The following is an 18,889-nucleotide window of genomic DNA, read 5'->3' on the forward strand; positions in this document are numbered from 1 at the left end:
TTCCTTCCTTCCTTCCTTCCTTCCTTCCTTCCTTCCTCCTTTATTCCATGTTCCCTTTCTCTTAAGCCAATTTGAGTCATTCTTTTGTCTCTTATAACCAAAACAGACTTGGTATAGTGACTAAAAATTCTTTAGGGCTATATCTTCTCTTTGCTTGTTTCTGATAAATGTATTTTTAAATGAAAATAGTTAAGCTAGAAAATAGGCAAAATATACCAATTTAATAATTATAACTTTTTCTGATTATAATTGGCGTCACTTTTATTCTTATTTTATTTTAGGCTTTTTGCATGTGTAGGTGTTTGTTTTTAAGACTGAATTAAGTTCACAGATTTTTGGTGTCAGATTTTGAGTTTGAATTCTGCCTGTGTGATCTTAGGTGACTTTTTCCTAACCTCAGTGTGCTTCTTTTCTTCAGTTTTTAAATAAAGGCCACGAAAGTGTTTATCTGTCAGGGCTGTGGGGAGCATGAAATGAAATAGCACTTGCAGATGTCTTAGCCCAGTCAGTGACTGGCACATAGTAAGCCTTCAAATCTTAGCTCTGTTATTAGTTGAAAGACTGGCATTTAGGATCCCACTGGCTGTTCAGTTTTCTTCTGGTTGTGTTTCAGTCATTTAAATCAGAGATAAAATAAAATTGGTGTCTCATCAGGTTGATTTTATTTCTAGAGAAAGCTAACTCGTACAACACAAGGCAACCTCTTTGTTGAATTAGCAAAGCATTTTATTGGATTTCAGATACTCTGGGGCTGAGCCTAATGTTCAATTGCACTGTATATCAGACCTTCATTAATATAATTGCTGTTTTATGAGTTTTTATTTTTATCCCTAAGTTATTTACTTCCATTTTACTTTTAATTTGAATTATTTGTATTGATTAAATGATTTCTGGCTTGGCAAATAAAAGCACAAACAGAAGCATTATTAGTTAACAAAATTAATAATTGAAGATCAGACTTCCATTACTGAAAGCTTTGAGCTGCTTCAAACATATGTCTGTGTGTACACCCTGAGGAGTTTCTCTCCACAGTTGCCCCGCCCTCTAGTGGTAGTTACAAGAATGCCATTTTGTAGTCCCCTGCACAGGAAATGCCTGTTCTTACTTCAGCTACCACAATCCTTTTACAGGAAGTTAGGTGTGGTCTTTGAAGGAGAATTAAAAAAAAAAAATGAAAAAAAGCATGATGGAATTTTATCTGCAGTCTTCTTGATGCCAGTTTATCAAACCCAAAATCTGAGTATAAAAGATTCTGCAGGGGTAATGTTTTAATATTCTTATTATGCTTGTTCTCTGTGATGCTTCTGTACCTTTACAGTAGAATCCTTGGGGGAATCAGCAGAGGACCACTTTCATTTTGAACCTGCTGACTGCATGTGTTAGCCTGTCTCTTTTATTAGAACATCCAGGCATGGCAGTTCTCTGCTTGCACACTCCGGGGAGGGGCTGCCATGCCTGTCTCCAGGCGAAAGGGTCTCTGGGGCTGGGTGAGGAAGATGAGGGCTGTTTGGAGGCACCGAGATACTGAAGGCAGTCTGCTGGCTGGGGGCTGAAAGGTCCTACCTAGTCTACTTCGAAAACAAATGTGGAGACGGTACCGTAGCTTATGTTATTTTTAATGTCCCTGTTTTATCTGGCGCATGCTACAGAAATTACCCAGATATTAAGGAATTGTACTCCTAGAAAATGCACTTCATAATAAATGGCAATTCTCATTCCTGTGGAGTGGGGTTAAAATGGATTGACATTTTTTAAAAGAAGGGAAAATAGATAAATGATTGAATACAGATGAACATTCCGGTGTCAAGATTTTGGTTGTATTATTTTAAAAAGCATAGACACTCCTGCCACTGATGGAGAGATCACATTCGGCGTGATTGGTGTGCTCTGTTGGGTTATATATGTTAATCCAGTCAAATGTGATTAGAATACAGTAAAACTTCATTTATGGTATTGCAAAGACCAGCCGAATAGGAGTTTGCTTAAAGGATAAACTATCTTCAACTTATTGTGGTTTTTTTTCAAGTCCAAAGCTGCTCTGTACCTTTTATGAAATGGGCACTATTTGAGAAAATGGGCTTTCTCCAGAGTGTTTTCTAAGGCACTGCAAATTTGTTCACTTAAGAAGCAATGACACTAGCTAACAGCAGGTTGCTAAGCTGGGGGTCCTAGCTCCAGACCTCTGACGCGGGTGACTTCCTGCCCAGTTTGGCAGGAGCTGGATCCCTTCCTGTGCAGCTTCTGAGCAGTTCCAAACGCAACCGGGCATCCCCTGCTCCTTCCTGCTCCCTTGCTTTCAAGCAGCATCCACCTATGTTCCCACAGCCTGGCATTTCGGGATCCCCAGAGCTTTTTACCAGGTGCGTGGATTTTGAATAAGCTCTTAGGGGTGGAAAAGTAGGCCAAAAGGAGCATAGAAAAAAAATAAAGAGATACGTGCAAGATCCCCGGAGCAGCCCAGGTTCTACAGTTTGGGGTGATGATTCATCTCTTGTTTTGGATCTCTGATATTTTTTCAGAAATGATTTCTTTTTAAAAAAGATGGCTGCCAAATTATTCACACAAGTGAAACAGCAAGCACAAACCAGTATCCTCCATTTCTGAGTTTTGAATTGAATATTTCCACTTAAAACATTTTGGAAGAGGGAGAGAAGATTACCTCATAGACATCTACTGAATATGTAAGGTAGATCTCCAGGCAAGCAAGTGAATACATGCAGAGAATTCCCTGGGTGCCAAATACAGCTGCCTTAGTAAAATATTGTTACATCTAGCTTGGTTTATCTATTTCGTGTCAATATCATGTAATTGCCAGTCACCTTTTTCCCTAATGGCCATTGCTTTCTCTCTGTGTGTGTGTCTGTCTCTTGTTTCCATAGCACTTTCTTATGCAAGGAGCTAAACAGTGACTAAAGCAGGATGAAAAGATGGCACAGTCAGTGCTGGTACCGCCAGGACCTGACAGCTTCCGCTTCTTTACCAGGGAATCCCTTGCTGCTATTGAACAACGCATCGCAGAAGAGAAAGCTAAGAGACCCAAGCAAGAGCGCAAGGATGAGGATGATGAAAATGGCCCGAAGCCAAATAGTGACTTGGAAGCAGGAAAATCCCTTCCGTTTATTTATGGGGACATCCCTCCTGAGATGGTGTCAGAGCCCCTGGAGGACCTGGACCCGTACTACATCAATAAGAAAGTGAGTTCTTGATCAAGTTCCCTTGACTTCCCCTACTTCCTAATTGGTTCTGGGCTCTCCCCAGGGATGTCTGGTAAAGAGCACTGGGCCTCTTCCTCTCTGGGTCAGGTAGCAGTAGGATGCTGGGTGGGCCTGACCATGGAATGACCTTATTATCCTAGAAGTGTTTTGGAAGCACTCATTGGAAGCTACATTCTCAGAGCAGGCAGAGAACTAAAGAGGCATTCTGCAGAGTAGGACCTGAGGAAGGGCAAAGGCTGTCACCCTACAGTGTGGTGAAGCAGAAAGTGAAAAGGAGTCATTGTTTCACATGCATGTTTTATACAGGTGGGGCAAAAGTGGGCTCATGGTTGCTCGTATAGAAAAAAAATACAATCTATACTAATAAAAGGGTAATATGCTAATTAGACTGGGAGACCTTCCAGGAGACCTTCTGGACATTCTTCTGGACAAAGCCATGGTGGCAGGGCCGAGGTAGAAGTGGTTGGTAGAGGTGGTTAGGGGTCAAGAGGGGAGGGAAGTTGTGGGTGATCAGGCCAGGATGGGACGGCAGTTGTGGGTGATCAGGCCGGCGGGTGGCAGGGGGGGGACAGTTAGGGGTGAGCAGGCCAGCAGGGGGGCAGTTGGGGGCGAGCAGGCCAGTGGGGAGGGAAGGTGGGGGCAAGCAGGCCAGCGGGGGGGGCAGTTGGGGGTGATCAGGCTGGCAGGGGGGCATTTGGGGTCAAGCAGGCCGGCGGCAGGGGGCAGTTGGGGGCGAGCAGGCCAGCAGGCAGAGTGGTTAGGGGCAATCAGACAGGCAGGCAGGCAGGTGAGTGGTTAGGAGCCAGCAGTCCTGAATTGCGAGAGGGATATCTGACTGCCGTTTTAGGCCCGATCCCTGTAAACCGGCAGTAGGACATCCGTCAAGGGGTTCCAGATTGGAGAGGGTGCAGGCTGGGCTGAGGAACACCCCCTTCCCCATGCACAAATTTTGTGCACCGGGCCACTAGTAATTACTAAATGATAATACAAGAATAAACTTTGTGTTTGGTGTACTCACAGCTGTAAACCTACTTTTGCCCCACCCTGCATTTCCAGGAGTAGTGTCTAAATGCCTCTTTATGATATTAAGCTCTATATAAGGTACTTGGCTTTTCAGCAGGTTTACACCTTCATGCCATAGACTTTGCCCTTTCCAAGTGCCCAAAAAAGAATTTTATCCAAAAATACACTTGGAAAACCCTGAAGTTCTTTTGAATTTATTTTTTTTAAATGAAGAAGTAATCACAGCTTCCTTTCATGTGTTTCATGAATTATAATTACAGTTTAAAAATACTGGTATCAAAACTTGATAAAGATGCTAAGACTTCCTATGGCATTGACTACAATTTTTATTTTTATTTTCTTTAAATCTTCATGTCATGTACTGATTTATGAGGATTTACAGTGCTCACAGAAAAAAGCATCTATCGTGATGTCATATGTTGGTAATTAGTATGTTGCTACATTATATTATAAGGCTATTTTTCTAAAGAATGGTCTCCCCTTTCTCTTCAAATGTCCTGGATGCGTATTCTAAATGCTGCTTTGTATGTTGTGCTTTTTCTTTTTCAGACGTTCATAGTATTGAATAAAGGGAAAGCGATCTCTCGGTTCAGTGCCACCTCTGCCCTGTACATTTTAACTCCCTTCAATCCCATTAGAAAACTAGCTATTAAGATTTTGGTACATTCATATCCTTTTTTCAAATAGTCACTTGATGTGACTTTGCTTTTTGATCGAATTATTGAGCTGGGATGTTATTTTTTTAAAAATATATGTGGTTGGTTGGCAATGTTATATGCGTTTTCTTTCCTCTTACTTAACAGTTAGCATATTCCAAAATAGGATCATAGGTAAGTGAAACAGTTTTTCTTATCTTCTAAGTGTCTCTCCTCTTCCTGACTCACTACTTCCTTCTTTCCTCCTCTGCTCCCCCCTGAACTGCTTGCTGCATTAAACAATTCTTTATGAATTTTGACCATATTTCCAAGTTCTCCTATTACATGTCTTCCTCTTCAAATTTTACAATGTTATGTAATGGGTCAACTTCATGAGCTAATTTTGTTTACTGCTTCTACTTTTGGAAAATATAGACCTAATCCTAGTTACACAATTTTATTTCTTTTTTTTTGGGGGGGGTCTAAATTTTACTATTTTCTGTTTTTCATTTTAACATTTGAAAGCTTTGGGTTGGTAAGTGTTTAAAATTGTGACTGTATACATATTAGCCTTTCAAATATTTCTTCAAATTCAATTCCCAACAGTATTCCCAGTGATTTTCTATTTTCCTTTCCTTTTTTCCTTTCTTCCTTTGTTTCTTTCTTTTCTTTCGGTCACTTGTTCTTATGTTCTATTCAAGTCACAGATCCTGCGACACTGTCTCTCTCCAAAGGATTAATGCCTGTCTACCATTTATATTTCATTTTATTCTTCATTCTCCTTATTGAAGTTACTACTTCCTAGAAATGAGATGATGACACTTTGGTGAGAAATGGTCATTTGATTTACTCCTGGAAGTCACATAGAGTAGTTGTGAATGATGGGCTTTATTCCAAGGAGGGGCTAGGGGTCTGCCTGACAGCCAGCCTTGGAAGCAAAGGTTTGGAGGACTGGGCAATGCCAGGCAGGGGCAATTAGAGAAAAAACATGGAAGCATTGGGATGAGGACTGACATGAATCAGGAGCCAGAGGTAAGGTTCCTGAAGGGGAAACTGAAATTTAAGCAAAGCCTCAGCCAGGACAACGTTTCATGTTGCATCTTCTTTAGAAGAGCCTTGCCTGGGGTTCCATGGCATGGCCAGCCCAGGACCTGACTGTAAGGCTTGCAGTAGAAAAGCTCACTGCCCCTAGCAGGCCCAGATAATATTTGAAGTAAATCAAGTGCAGAAGTCAGGAGATGGGATACGCTTAGTGCCAGGGAATCTGTTTCAGTGCTTGGTGGAGAGGCTGTCAATCATGTCCCCAGATTTGCTCAGCATTGGGGTAAATGATTTCTGCAGAAGCATGGCTTTTTGGAAGTCAGTCTCCTTCAATCTCTAGTTCATTCCCCTCTCTCTCCCTCAAAGTTTTGTATAGACATCAGCATATTTTAATTTGATGTTTTTATATTTTAAGATTTAATCATTTCTTCTGAATTATGTAAAGCAGTGTGTTTCCTTATTGTTTTTCAAGTAAGATAACCCAGGTGTACAAGAAGCAAGAAAAAGTCTTTGACTTAGCATTAGGAATGAGTAATAAAGTTTAGATTTAGATTTGGGTCTCCTGAATTATAAATTATGCTCTATTATTATGTTTCAAGTATTTATAATCTGTGCACTGAATACAACTTTTTATAAATTATTTATTATATCCTATATAATAAAAGGCTAATATGCAAATTGACCTAACGGCAAAATGGCTGGTCGCTTTGACATCCACTGACCACCAAGGGGCAGACGCTCAATGCAGGAGCTGCCCCCTGGTGGTCAGTGCACCAGAAGCCGGACTCACAGCTGGCGAGCACAGCGGCAGGGACAGGAGCCTCTCCTGCCTCCATGGCAGCACTAAGGATCCCCCAAGGGCTACTGGACTGCGAGAGGGCACAGGCCTGGCTAAGGGATTCCCCCCCCCCCAGTGCACAAATTTTGTGCACCGGGCCTCTAGTTTTGCAAATAATTGTATACCCTTGATATCAACATTATCTCTACATGTAATTATGTGAAAATGCAGATTTACGCTAGAGCTTTATTCAGAGTAGAAACTGTAGAGTATGTGTTGAATAAATAAGTAACCAATGAATTACAGGTTAGAGAATCAGATGCAAAACAAGTAACAAAATGGAAGGTTTAAATAGGCTAGGAAAATCTATTTTGTTCTGAATCTGAATGATGAGATGGAATTAAGAAAGCCCAATATTAAAGAAAAAGGCAGCTTTTTGTTTTTTAAAAATTTACATGGAGATATTTGAGAATGTCATGAAAGCAATAATTTCCACTCAAAAAAATCCTAGAAGGTTAGGGAACCCATGAATTTTAATTTCTGACCCTCCAGAAAGGGAAATTCCAAGTGGTAGAGGAGGAGGGCAGTTTCAGAACTTCTGACCAGAGAATCAGGGCATTGAGGACGTAGTTTATGGTGGTTGCTCTCTAGGAATCAAGGTACAACTTGAATTTGAGGGTTTGCACTTGCTTTCAAAAAAAACACCCCTAAGGGGCAAAGTTGTTAGATGGCCTGCAGTCATGCAAGTTGAAATGTGAAAGCAACCAGGTAGATCTATTAAGATTTGCCAAAAGGCTGACTCTCCTAGAAGCTTAAAAATTGGCTGATAGCCACAGTTCTCTTCCCATAGAGAGAATGTAGATTTTTAAAAATCTCTAATTGCCTATATTAAAATATTATATTTCAAATTACCTCACGCTGGAATAGAGATATAATAAAAGAAAAAGCAGTTGGATAATAGTCTAAGATAGATAAATTCTTTAGTCTTTTGGTGATAATGGTGCATTTGATAAGAGATGCTGGTACAATTTAGTATATACAATTCTGTACACTTTCCAAGAGTGTTTCCTAATAGTTTTGTCTTTTATGTTTCGCAATGCAAACCCTAGGCTCAAATCTTGGTTTTCTGACTTCAGGCTCAGTGCCCTTTGCTGTATGTAAGTTAAAAATGTTTAAGGATAGTCACAATGGGTTAAGAGATTATTGTGTATTCATTATCATTAATTTATAAACCAGAAAATGACCATTCAAAATAAAGAAATTTGTATTTTAAATCTAGACTGATACTTCTACTAACAATAAAAATTCCAGCTTGCTTCATAAAGAACTGTTATCTTCATTAGAAGCTGATGAATATCAAATTGGCTCTGTTTCTTGATTTTGGCAGAATAAGTTATACTTACTACATTTTTGGCAGTGTATATTTTGAAAACTGAAAATGCTTTTGATGTGCCTGGTATCTTGCTTTAGTAGTTAAATAAAATATGGTTACATTATTTTAGATAGTAAACAAAAATAATCCATATTTCTTAAATTGCCAGAGTTTTAAATGTGTTTCATGTCAGTTTTAACTTAATATGCACTTTTTATTTTATATTCATTACTCATTTAAATGTTGATTTGCCAATAGTTATTGAGTATCTACTATGTGACAGATGTTCTTCTAGGCATTGGGATGCAACATTGAACAAAACAATGTCCAGCTCTCATGTAGTTACATTGATGTTTATGTGTGTATTTGAGAGGAGAAAGATAATAAAAATAAATCATATCATCTAGTGATAAGTGCTATTAAAATAAAGCAGTATAAAAAGAGTGGCAAGATGATATGGTCAGAGAAGCACTCATTTCAAATCTTTTTCAACAAAGATTCAAAGGAAGTGAAGAAGTGAAACATGGGGATTTAGGAGAAATGTGAATGTAAGGGGAATAGAAAATACAAGGACAAATTATGAAGGTGAAGGTGAAACTGGGGTGTTCAAGAATCAACAAGGAGCCCAGTGTGACTGCAGAAGAGTCAGAAAGGCAGGGAGTAGAAGGAGATAGGTCAGTGAGAGTGGAGATCAGGGGCTGAAGCTATAGTTCATGGTGAGGACACCAGTTTACTTTTAAGATATGGGAAGAGATGACTGAAGGGTTTTCAACAGAAGAATGTCATGATCTGACTCTCATTTTACAAAGATTGCCCTGTCTGCTTCACGGAGTATATGATGCATGGGGGAAAGTGTAGAAGCAAAAAGATAGATTGGGGGCCTACTGCCATTATGAAGTAAAGGGATGATCATGGCTTGGACTATGGTAGAAACAATGAGGATGGCAAATGCTATCAGATTTAGATGTATTTTGCAGAAGAGCTGACAGGTTTTGCTGAGCAATTGGATGTAGAATATGAGGAAATGAGTAGAGCTATGGATGAGTCCAAGTGTTTATGGTCAAGAAAGAAAAATGTAGTTTCTGTTGACTGAGCTTGGGATAACTTCCAGTGAATCAATAATGGTGAGTAAAATCCAGAGCTCTGATTTGAACATTATGTGTTTTTTTTTTGAGATGCCTATTAGATGTTCATTGGAGTAGTGTAGAGTTCCAGAAAGGATTGGGCTGGAGATACAACTTTGAGAGATATCAGTATATGGATGGTATTGAAAGTCATGACAAAGATAACAGAATTTGAAGCTCTCTATTTAGAGATACATATTAAATCAAAAGCATAAAAACCTGACTCTAGTTATTGCTTAATTTGTTTTAAAAGCAAATTAGTTTTATTTGCTTTCCTTGTTAAATGTATGTCAGGATCTTTAACTTAAGTGTCTTTTTTATTATTCAAATGACAGTCATGCAATGTGGAAAAAAGTGTTTGAGTATAATGTTTTATTAATTGTGACTTACTGGACAATAACCATTTTTTCTATTGTTTATTAATAGTGAAGTATATGTATTACTTCATTATATACTAGACGCACGGTGCACGAACTCATGCATGGGTGGGGTCCCTCGGCCTGGCCGGCGATCGGGCCAATTGGGGCCAGCTGGCCAAGGGGAGGGACCATGGGAGGTTGGCTGGCCTCAGGAGGTTAGCTGGCCACGGGAGTGTACTGACCACCAGGGGGCAGCTTCTTTGTTGAGTGTCTGCCCCCTGGTGGTCAGTGCATATCATAGCTACAGGACAGCCGTCCGGTCATCTGGTCATAATGGTCCCTTAGGCTTTTATATATATAGGTAATTCTACCATTATAAAGAGTAAATATTTTTAAGGGTCATAACCATTATGATATAAATTTCATGAGGTTATTAATATCCACCTTATGTTTTTATGTCCTCCCTTTCAAAAAAAAGTATAGAAACGTGTGTGCTCAATATATGTGTAGACAAATTTCATATGTACTTGTGCCCCATATGAATAACTAAATCATTAAAAAGGAAAAATATTTATTTAGTCATAAATGAGTTATAAAATTGATTTTATTTAATAGTCAACTGATACTGTGTGAAATGGCAATGGTATAATGGTGATCCATACAGACTTTGTCCCTGCCATCATTAATTATGCATTCTAGTAGAAATAATCAACCTTAAAATTAGTCATTGGAGGAATACTATAAGATGCTACTGGAATAGATTCCTGGTATATCTAAACAGGTTAGGTGCTATTATGAATAACTTTCTACTAGAAATAACTTTTAATCTGAATACTAAAGAAGAAGTATGAGTTAGCTAGAGTGAAGTAGAAAGCGTTTTCAAGTACTGAAGAAGGGGGAAGGGATGGCATTTGCAAAGACTTATTTGAGAAAGAGCATATTTTATTAGATGATCTGAAACAATTATAATCAAAGGGACAAGGGAGAATGCAATGAAGAGTAAATAATACAAAACTAGAGAAATAGACAGGGGTTAGACCTTCTAAAATCTAGATGATATTAAGACATTTGATCATGATCCTCAAAATAGTGGACAGCTCTTGAAATTATATTGAATTAAATTTGCAAAGGTCATTTTGGCACAGTATGCAGAATAGATTTCTTTTATATATGAAAGTATTGCATATGTCTCCTTCTTCCCCCATTGACCTCTCCCAGCTTGTTCCCACCTCCCTGCACTGGCCCTCACCCCCTATTGTCTGTGTCCATCTGTTATGCTTCTATACATGCATATAAGTCTTTTGGTTGATCTCTTACCTCTCCTCCCACCCTCCCCTGCCTTCCCTCTAAGGTTTGATGGTCTGTTCAGTGCTTTTATGTCTCTGTATCTATTTTTACTCACCAGTTTATATTGTTCATTATATACCACAAGTGAGTGAGATCATGTGATACTTATCTTTTTCTGACTGGCTTATTTCACTTGGCTTATTGGCGTAATGCTCTCCAGGTCCATCCATGCTGTTGCAAATGGTAAGAGTTCTTTCTTTTTGATAGAAGTGTAGTATTCTATTGTGTAGATGTACCACAGTTTTTAATGCACTCATCTGCTGATGGGCACTTAGGCTGTTTCCAAATCTTAGCTATTATAAATTGTGCTGCTATGAACATAAAAGTGCATATATTCTTTCTGATTAGTGTTTCTGAATTCTTGGGATATAGTCCTAGAAGTGGGATTACTGGGTTAATTTTTTGAGGAAACTCCATACTGTTTTCCACAGTGGCTGCACCAGTCTGCATTCACACCAGCAGTGCACGAGGGTTCCTTTTTCTCCATGTCCTTGCCAGCACTTGTCGTTTGTTGATTTGTTGATGATAGCCATTCTGACAGTTGTGAGATGGTACCTTTTTGTTGTTTTGATTTACATCTCTCAGATGATTAGTAACTTTGAGCATTTTTTCATATGTCTCTTGGCCATCTTTTAAATGTTTTTGAAGTATCAATGAGATACATAAGTACATATACCATATGGACAATTGGGTATGTGGAATTCAGAAGAGAGCTCTAACCTGGAGAGAAATTTTTAAGATCAGTGGGTACATAAATGGTACTTGAAGCTATGTTTGTTGATGAACTCTACTGTATTAGGATGAATATAGCAGGAGAGGAGGAAATGGCTGAGATATCCTATGTCCTTCTTTTCTTTTTTAAAACTATTTTTATTGATTTCAGAGAGGAAGAGAGAGAGAGAGAGAGAGAGAGAGAGAGAGAGAGAGAGAAACATCAATGATGAGTGAGAATCATTGATTGGCTTCCTCCTGTACATCCCCTACTGAGTACTGAGCCTGCAACCTGGGCATGAGCCCTGACCAGGAATTGAATCGTGACCCCCTGGTTCATAAGTTGATGCTCAACCACAGAGCCACAATGCTGGGCCTTATAGGCGTCCTTCTTTTCAAAAAGGAATTACAACATTTAAAAAGATACAAGGAAATTGTTGCTCATGAGGCACAGGGGATTGGGACCTCATGAAGCAAAGGGAAAAGAGCATAATGAAAGGGGAAAGAAGCATCCTTATCAAATACTGCTGAGGGAGCAAGTCAAACAACTCAAAATTATCCTTTTATTCTTAGTGACAAAACACAAAGAGTGTGTTGTCCTCAGAAAGAAAAGCTAGTAGACTGAGGAAAATATAAACAGCTCTTTTGAGGAGTTTGGCTATGAATGGAGAAAAGAGTTAGGGCTAAAAGTAGTTAAAGATAATTGTGGGTTATAGAAAAGGATCCTCACTTCTTTCTCCCCAAGACAGGAGAGTCATAAGCAAGTTTATGTTGACAGAAAGAGTCCAATAGAGTGGAAGAAAGTAATATAAGAGAAGAAAGAGATTTATGAAGTATTCTGGAAAAAGGAGAAGGTGTCCAGAGTATGGATGGAGGAATTGAAAACTTCCCCCATTGAAACAGGAAGGAGAAATGATAGGTCCCAATACAGAAGGTTTGTCCATTTGGGGGTGAGGAGTAGAGATATGGCAGACTGATATTATCTCTTCTCTCAGTGAAGTAGGAAATAAGGTTATCAGCTTCAGGTGGGAGGGAAGAAAGAAGAAGGTTGGAAATCAGAGTAGAGTAGAGAATATTTGAAATTGTCTTTGCAGAGAGTAGGAAATGGAGCTAAGTGGAGAAATTCAGGACTGTATTGAGGGCCCTTGAGGTTGGGAACCAAGCATTCGGAATGGTGCTAACCTGCCAAGGAGGGTTTTATACACTAACAGCAAATCATCTTTAATTTTACCTTATTTTTTGTTTGTTTTCTGCAATAAAGGAAAACTATGTGTCTTCTTTGAAATGGTGTTTGTGTGTGTTCCCTGGTTTGTAGTGCCCTCACGTGGCAGATCCACATCATTCACTTATGGTTGTTTCCATGTGGGTGCCTTTGGACAAGCTGAGAATTAAACATGTGCAATAATATATTGCTACTAGTAAAAACAAGAAATCAATCATTTCTTTGACTAAAGCCAGTTGTAGATGCAAAGAAACTTCCTTTATAGTTTAGTGAAACATTGGCTACTCACTGTTCTATTTTACCACACTTAAAATCATGTTGATATTTTGTTCAAGTACATAATGTGAAAATTTGTAATTAAAATAAAGAGGGAGAAGGGTTATGAATAGCATCGATGTATTCTCTGGCATATTTATAATTGTGTCTAAATTTACATTGGTAAAGGTTGTTGTTTTCATAATTGCAACTGAATCCTCGTGCTTTTTATTAAATATAAAAGACAGTAATTTCATTATCTGATTACCAAATATTTTCTTAAAGAGTTTTGTTATTTTTCAGGAAACTGAAGAGCATTGGCTCTGTCTACAAAAGCAAAGTAAGGGTAGAGTGAAGCAAACTAAACATTTTTTATGAGTAATGTTATTTACAATTCAGGAAGTTAGAAAAGCAATTTATTGAGCATTTACTATATATCAAACACATTAAGTGTAGTAGCTTTAACATATTTTAAATAATTAGATCCTCACAAAAATCCTGTAAAATAGTTATTTTTTCTTACTTTTATGGTGAAGTGAACCAAGGCTCAGAAAAATTAACAAGTAATTTGGCCACAGTTACAAATCCAAGAAATGCCAAAACTAATATCACCCATTTTCTCTTACTGTTCAGAATATTATAACCAATTACAGTATATTATATACTCCACTTAGAAATGATCTTATTAAAGACATTCCACTAGAGTGACCCTTAGAATGGAGATACAATGCATTTAATTAATTACTTGGATTCTGAATTTTTTTGTCATGATTTACATACATGCTGATCATGCAGCAGTGGTTGAGTGAGTCGGATCTGTCATTGAAAAAAGTTAAATTGTTAAATTATTTGCTAATGAACCCATTGCTTTTCATTCAATCTTTTTAATTACTAAAAAGCACCAAAGTAGCCTCAAAATAGTTAATGACTTGACGTGGCATGGCCTAGCTATGGGGTTGTTGAATGACAGAAATAGAAAGAACAAACTTCAATAATAAAAGTATAAGGTCTTAAAAGTTCTAAACTTCATGGTAGTGAAAGACATGGTAATGCATGAAAGTGAGATTTTCCATTGAACTTTGTCTTCCTTGACGATATTCTACTTTATTCAATGTGCTCATTATGTGCACCATTCTTACCAACTGTGTATTTATGACAATGAGTAATCCTCCAGACTGGACAAAGAATGTGGAGTAAGTAGAAAATTAAATCTCTCTCTCAATATTCTCATCCCTTTGTATTTCAAACTGTGCATTGAACAGCTTGAGACTTCAGCTTCCTTAACAAATCATACTGGCTCCTCCAATCATGTTACTGACAATGACTCAAGTTCATTTCAAGCAATAACTTCCTCTAGGACCAAGTTTGCAGTGGTGGTTCACTCAGTAGCTCAAATTATTGAACTGGTCTGACAGCCAATATTTGTAGCCCTTTATCTTCCTTGTGAGTCTTACACTTTTGAAGATCAGTGATTACTAATATCCAATAATAAATATTATACCTATATAATTATACCTAGTTTGTATATTCATTTTCTCATGGCTATTACCTTTCTATGTTTTATTAGTATATATTTCATGTATCTTAATACTGCATATTTTATTGAACACCAATGCTTCATTCATTTCTTGGATTATTACCTAATTGCTTCAATCAGACCAAATGCCAGTGTATTACATAACATCTTCATACAGAATCTTATTATTTGGTCTTCAAATTGATGTAGCAAGTACAGTGTTCATTTAGTTATAATCAAAGAGAATGTCTTTCAAAATGTAATATTTTTTCCTGCCTTAAATCTTACCTACACTCTACATTTTAGGGAGACAGACATAGACCCATATAGAAGCCTCTAACTTGTGTTATGTAAGTCCCTTTTGAGATATGTACATGTAAATCACTACTATATCTTTAATGTGGGCTTGGCTATTTTTTCTCAGGTACACCTTTACAGGAATTTATACTTTTGAATCACTTGTAAAAATACTTGCAAGGGGCTTTTGTTTAGAAGATTTCACATTTCTACGGGACCCATGGAATTGGTTGGATTTCACAGTCATTACTTTTGCGTAAGTATTTTAATACATTTTCCAAGCTGGAAGAATAAATCATTGATGGAAGCCTACACTGTATTTGTCCTTGGCGGCTTCCCTTGTCAGATCAAACATTTTTCATAGTTATCATGCGAATTCAGAATATTTTTCTTCCAATTAAATTATGTACTTTGGAGAAATTAAGGACTATCATATTAAATTATATGGTTTTGGTTTCAATTAACACTGTAAAATAGTAGTTTCCCAAGTAACAGAGATGATTGATGACAATGCCATTTTTCTCTTAATTGAGAAATCTAATGGCAACACTCATTGAAGTTGAAAAGGTCTTGATGTAAGACCAACATAGACTTAGATTTCCCTAAATTCTGAATAACTCTGATTTAATTCTACAGGTATATAACAGAATTTGTAAACCTAGGCAATGTTTCAGCTCTTCGAACTTTCAGAGTCTTGAGAGCTTTGAAAACTATTTCTGTAATCCCAGGTAAGAAGAAACTGGTATAAGGTGGTAGGCCCCTTATATCTCCAACTGTTTCTTGTGTTTTGTCATTGTGTTTGTGTGTGAACTCCCTACTGCAGATATGTGACAGAGTTTGTGGACCTGGGTAATGTCTCAGCGTTGAGAACATTCAGAGTTCTCCGAGCATTGAAAACAATTTCAGTCATTCCAGGTGAGAGCTGGGTTAAACACCGAGGCTGAGTTTAGCTGCATTGGTGCATTGGCTGAGTTTAGCTGCATTTGTGCATAAGCCTTATTGCTTGTCACCTATTGCAAATACTGGTAAATCTGTAATAAAGCAAGAATCACACATCATATTTTGGATGGACTTGATTCTTTGCTTTTACTAGTTGCTTTCTTTAAAACTGTTCTAAATCAGCCTTTGAGTTTAACAAGTTTTTGCATGAGGCATTTGCAGTAACAGGCTACATGGTCTGCATCCTATAACATCAAGCTTTCCGCATAGAAGCTAAACTATGAGAAATTCGAACTGATGCAAATCGAACCACTTAGGTCAAAAACTGATAATTTTCTTACCTGCAGACAAATGAAAGAGCAAGGGATAGCATGAGTGTTGCATGAGGCTCAGTTTTCAGATGTCTTCCTTTTTTAACCCATACTCAAGCTTATAGAATTCGCAAAAATATAACCTCATAATTTAGTCATTTAAAGGTTTATTACTACTCTATTGATATAGATTTTTTTTTTCAAAAATCGCTAAGAGGTAAGGGAGTAAGACATCTGCAAATAAAAGCAAACTATTTACACAAGGTTAATGTTTAAGCATGAATAGCAAAATCATTTTTCTGCTCTAAGGAGTGTTTGGAAATACACTTTGGTTCATTTCCATTCAGTTTTCTAATGAACATACAAGTTCTGCTTCCATTCATTTTCACCAGCTAGCAGGCTTTTCATGAAAATGTTATTCAATCACAAACATTAAAGTAATATTCTTGGCATTCTGCATGACATCTTTATTTTCCAGGACAAGCTCATGATGTTTTTGTCAGTCAAGTAGCTGTTAAATAGTACATTTAAATTTCCCCCTCTGATCTTATTTGCAGGCCTGAAGACCATCGTGGGGGCCCTGATCCAGTCGGTGAAGAAGCTCTCTGACGTCATGATTCTGACGGTGTTCTGTCTGAGCGTGTTTGCTCTAATTGGTCTGCAGCTGTTCATGGGCAACCTGCGGAATAAATGTTTGCAATGGCCCCCAGATAATTCCTCCTTTGAAATAAACATCACTTCCTTCTTTAATTATTCATTGGATGGGAACGGTACCGCTTTCAATAGGACAATGAGCACCTTTAACTGGGATGACTATATTGAGGATGAAAGTAAGCTATACTCTTTTATCCATGAAGTTGTTTAGTCATTTAATTATTTAAAAATACACATAATGGAAATTGCCTCAATTTTTATGTGAACCAAATGACCAGATCAATTTAAGATAGATCGGTACATGTGAGGCAGAAATTAGATATCTTTTTTCTTATCTGTCAATCAACATGGTAAAAGTTATCATTTGAATGTGTGTTATCTTTTCCTAAGTCAGTGTTGAAAGCAATACCACATTAAGCTGTGTTTATTTGGTAGGCATGGATCAGAGGCTTTTAATCATCTTAAATAAATTAGTAGTTTGAATTAATGCTGAAATATAATTTCTTACCATTGAAGCCATCCCCTCCATCATTCGGTTTTCAAGTCTCATCCTCTCCATGTACAATTAGCTAAACAATTTCCATTGATCCCTTGATTATCAAAACTCCACTGGCACACTAATTCTAAAACCTTTGTGGCTTTTAGAACCATATGAAATGTTATCCTTTCTCACACTATATTAATATTTTAACATTAATAATGTATTAATAATATTTTAATGTTCTTATGAAGATTATAATGGGGAGATTAAGATTATTTGGATAACTGAATAAATAAAACAAATTATTTTATTATTTGTGAGGTTTTCCATTTATTGATATAATAATAGCACAATGATAATCTTTGCGCATAAATATTTCCTTTATCTCTAATTGTTTCCTTCAGGTGGATTTTCATTAATGGAATATTTTTGGTTCAAGAATACGACCAGATTAAGGTTATGGAGACATTGTCAAATTGCTCTTCAGAGAGATCAGACCACTCACTAATATTGTTATTACCATATTTAAAATCTTTTGATAGAAGGATAAGTGTATCCTCTTGTTCCTAACTATTTATGCAGTAGAATTTAAAAGATACGTTTATTAGTATCATTAGTAAGTTACACATATTTTATATAATGTGAATTATCTTTTGATATTTTTACCCATCATTCCATCAGGTGATAGTATATTTACAAAATTCATATGAACTCTTATTTTATCAAGAATATTAACATTTTTGGCAAATATATTATCCAGCTTCTTTTTCATCTTATTACCTGTTTTTGATGCCCAAGGGATTATGATATTTTTGGCAATGGTACCATTAAATTTTTTAATCCTTTTCTATATTTTAGTTTAGAAAAAAATTTTGATTTAGAGATAATAAAAATTCACTTAGGTAGTCTACATGTAAAGCAGCCACCTCCATATTCTACATTAAAAACCCCATATGTCCTTTATATCAGATTAATGGACTTGTTTATAAATCTTTAAAAATCTAGAATTAGTTTTTAATATATGTTGTGAGGTAAGGATTAAGACTTTTTTTTGTTTTGTTTGCAAAACAGTGACCCATATTTTCCTGCATAATATATTAGGATATTTCTTGAATACAGACTAAGTATTCCTAAAAACAATCATAATAAGTTTTTGTTCGGTATTTGTGTATGTGTGTGTGTTTTAATGGGTGCATGTGTGTGTTTATATGTAAGTATATACATACTTCTGTTTATGTATGTGTATGTTTTTTGAGATCATCTTTGCAATTTATTGAAGTTATATGTAAGGTATTCCATAAGAATAAGAGCTAGATATATTTAGAAAATGTGTATCTCCAGAGAAAGAAGTTTATTTTGGTCATTTGAAAGACAGTAATCAAGCCAAAATACAAAGTAAAACACTTATTTACAATATCATAGAAAGAGCAAATTTCTAAGCCCACTTTTCAAAGGAAATTAACTTAAAATGGGTGGGAGAAAAATATCTGTATCTATTTGGAGTCCAGGCAAAATGTGTTTGTAAAGTAAAATTTTATTTGCATGAAAACATTTAGAAGCAACAAAGCTTACCTCTCTCTCCCTCCCCCATCTCTCTCTCTCTCTCTCT

General features: G+C 36.9%; 1 protein-coding gene across 6 annotated transcripts in view; it reads left to right on the forward strand.

Annotated features, from left to right (window-relative positions):
- LOC102243307 (sodium channel protein type 2 subunit alpha) overlaps positions 1-18,889 on the forward strand; it is a 127,061-nt gene that overhangs the window by 25,968 nt on the left and 82,204 nt on the right. For 2 of the 6 annotated variants that reach the window (XM_014545362.1, XM_014545376.1), the window contains exons 2-7: positions 2,880-3,194; positions 4,788-4,906; positions 14,186-14,275; positions 15,023-15,151; positions 15,719-15,810; positions 16,703-16,975. In XM_014545362.1, the coding sequence (XP_014400848.1) occupies positions 2,928-3,194; positions 4,788-4,906; positions 14,186-14,275; positions 15,023-15,151; positions 15,719-15,810; positions 16,703-16,975 (970 nt within the window). In that variant the 5' untranslated portion in view covers positions 2,880-2,927. Of the gene's footprint in view, positions 1-985; positions 1,261-1,440; positions 1,595-2,169; positions 2,361-2,879; positions 3,195-4,787; positions 4,907-14,185; positions 14,276-15,022; positions 15,152-15,531; positions 15,624-15,718; positions 15,811-16,702; positions 16,976-18,889 lie in introns of those variants that run through there. The other 4 variants (XM_005857522.2, XM_005857523.2, XM_014545372.1 and 1 more) reach the window with 4 other exon arrangements.

The sequence above is a fragment of the Myotis brandtii genome, unplaced genomic scaffold (assembly GCF_000412655.1).
Source record: "Myotis brandtii unplaced genomic scaffold, ASM41265v1 scaffold112, whole genome shotgun sequence".
Classification (NCBI taxonomy): domain Eukaryota; kingdom Metazoa; phylum Chordata; class Mammalia; order Chiroptera; family Vespertilionidae; genus Myotis; species Myotis brandtii.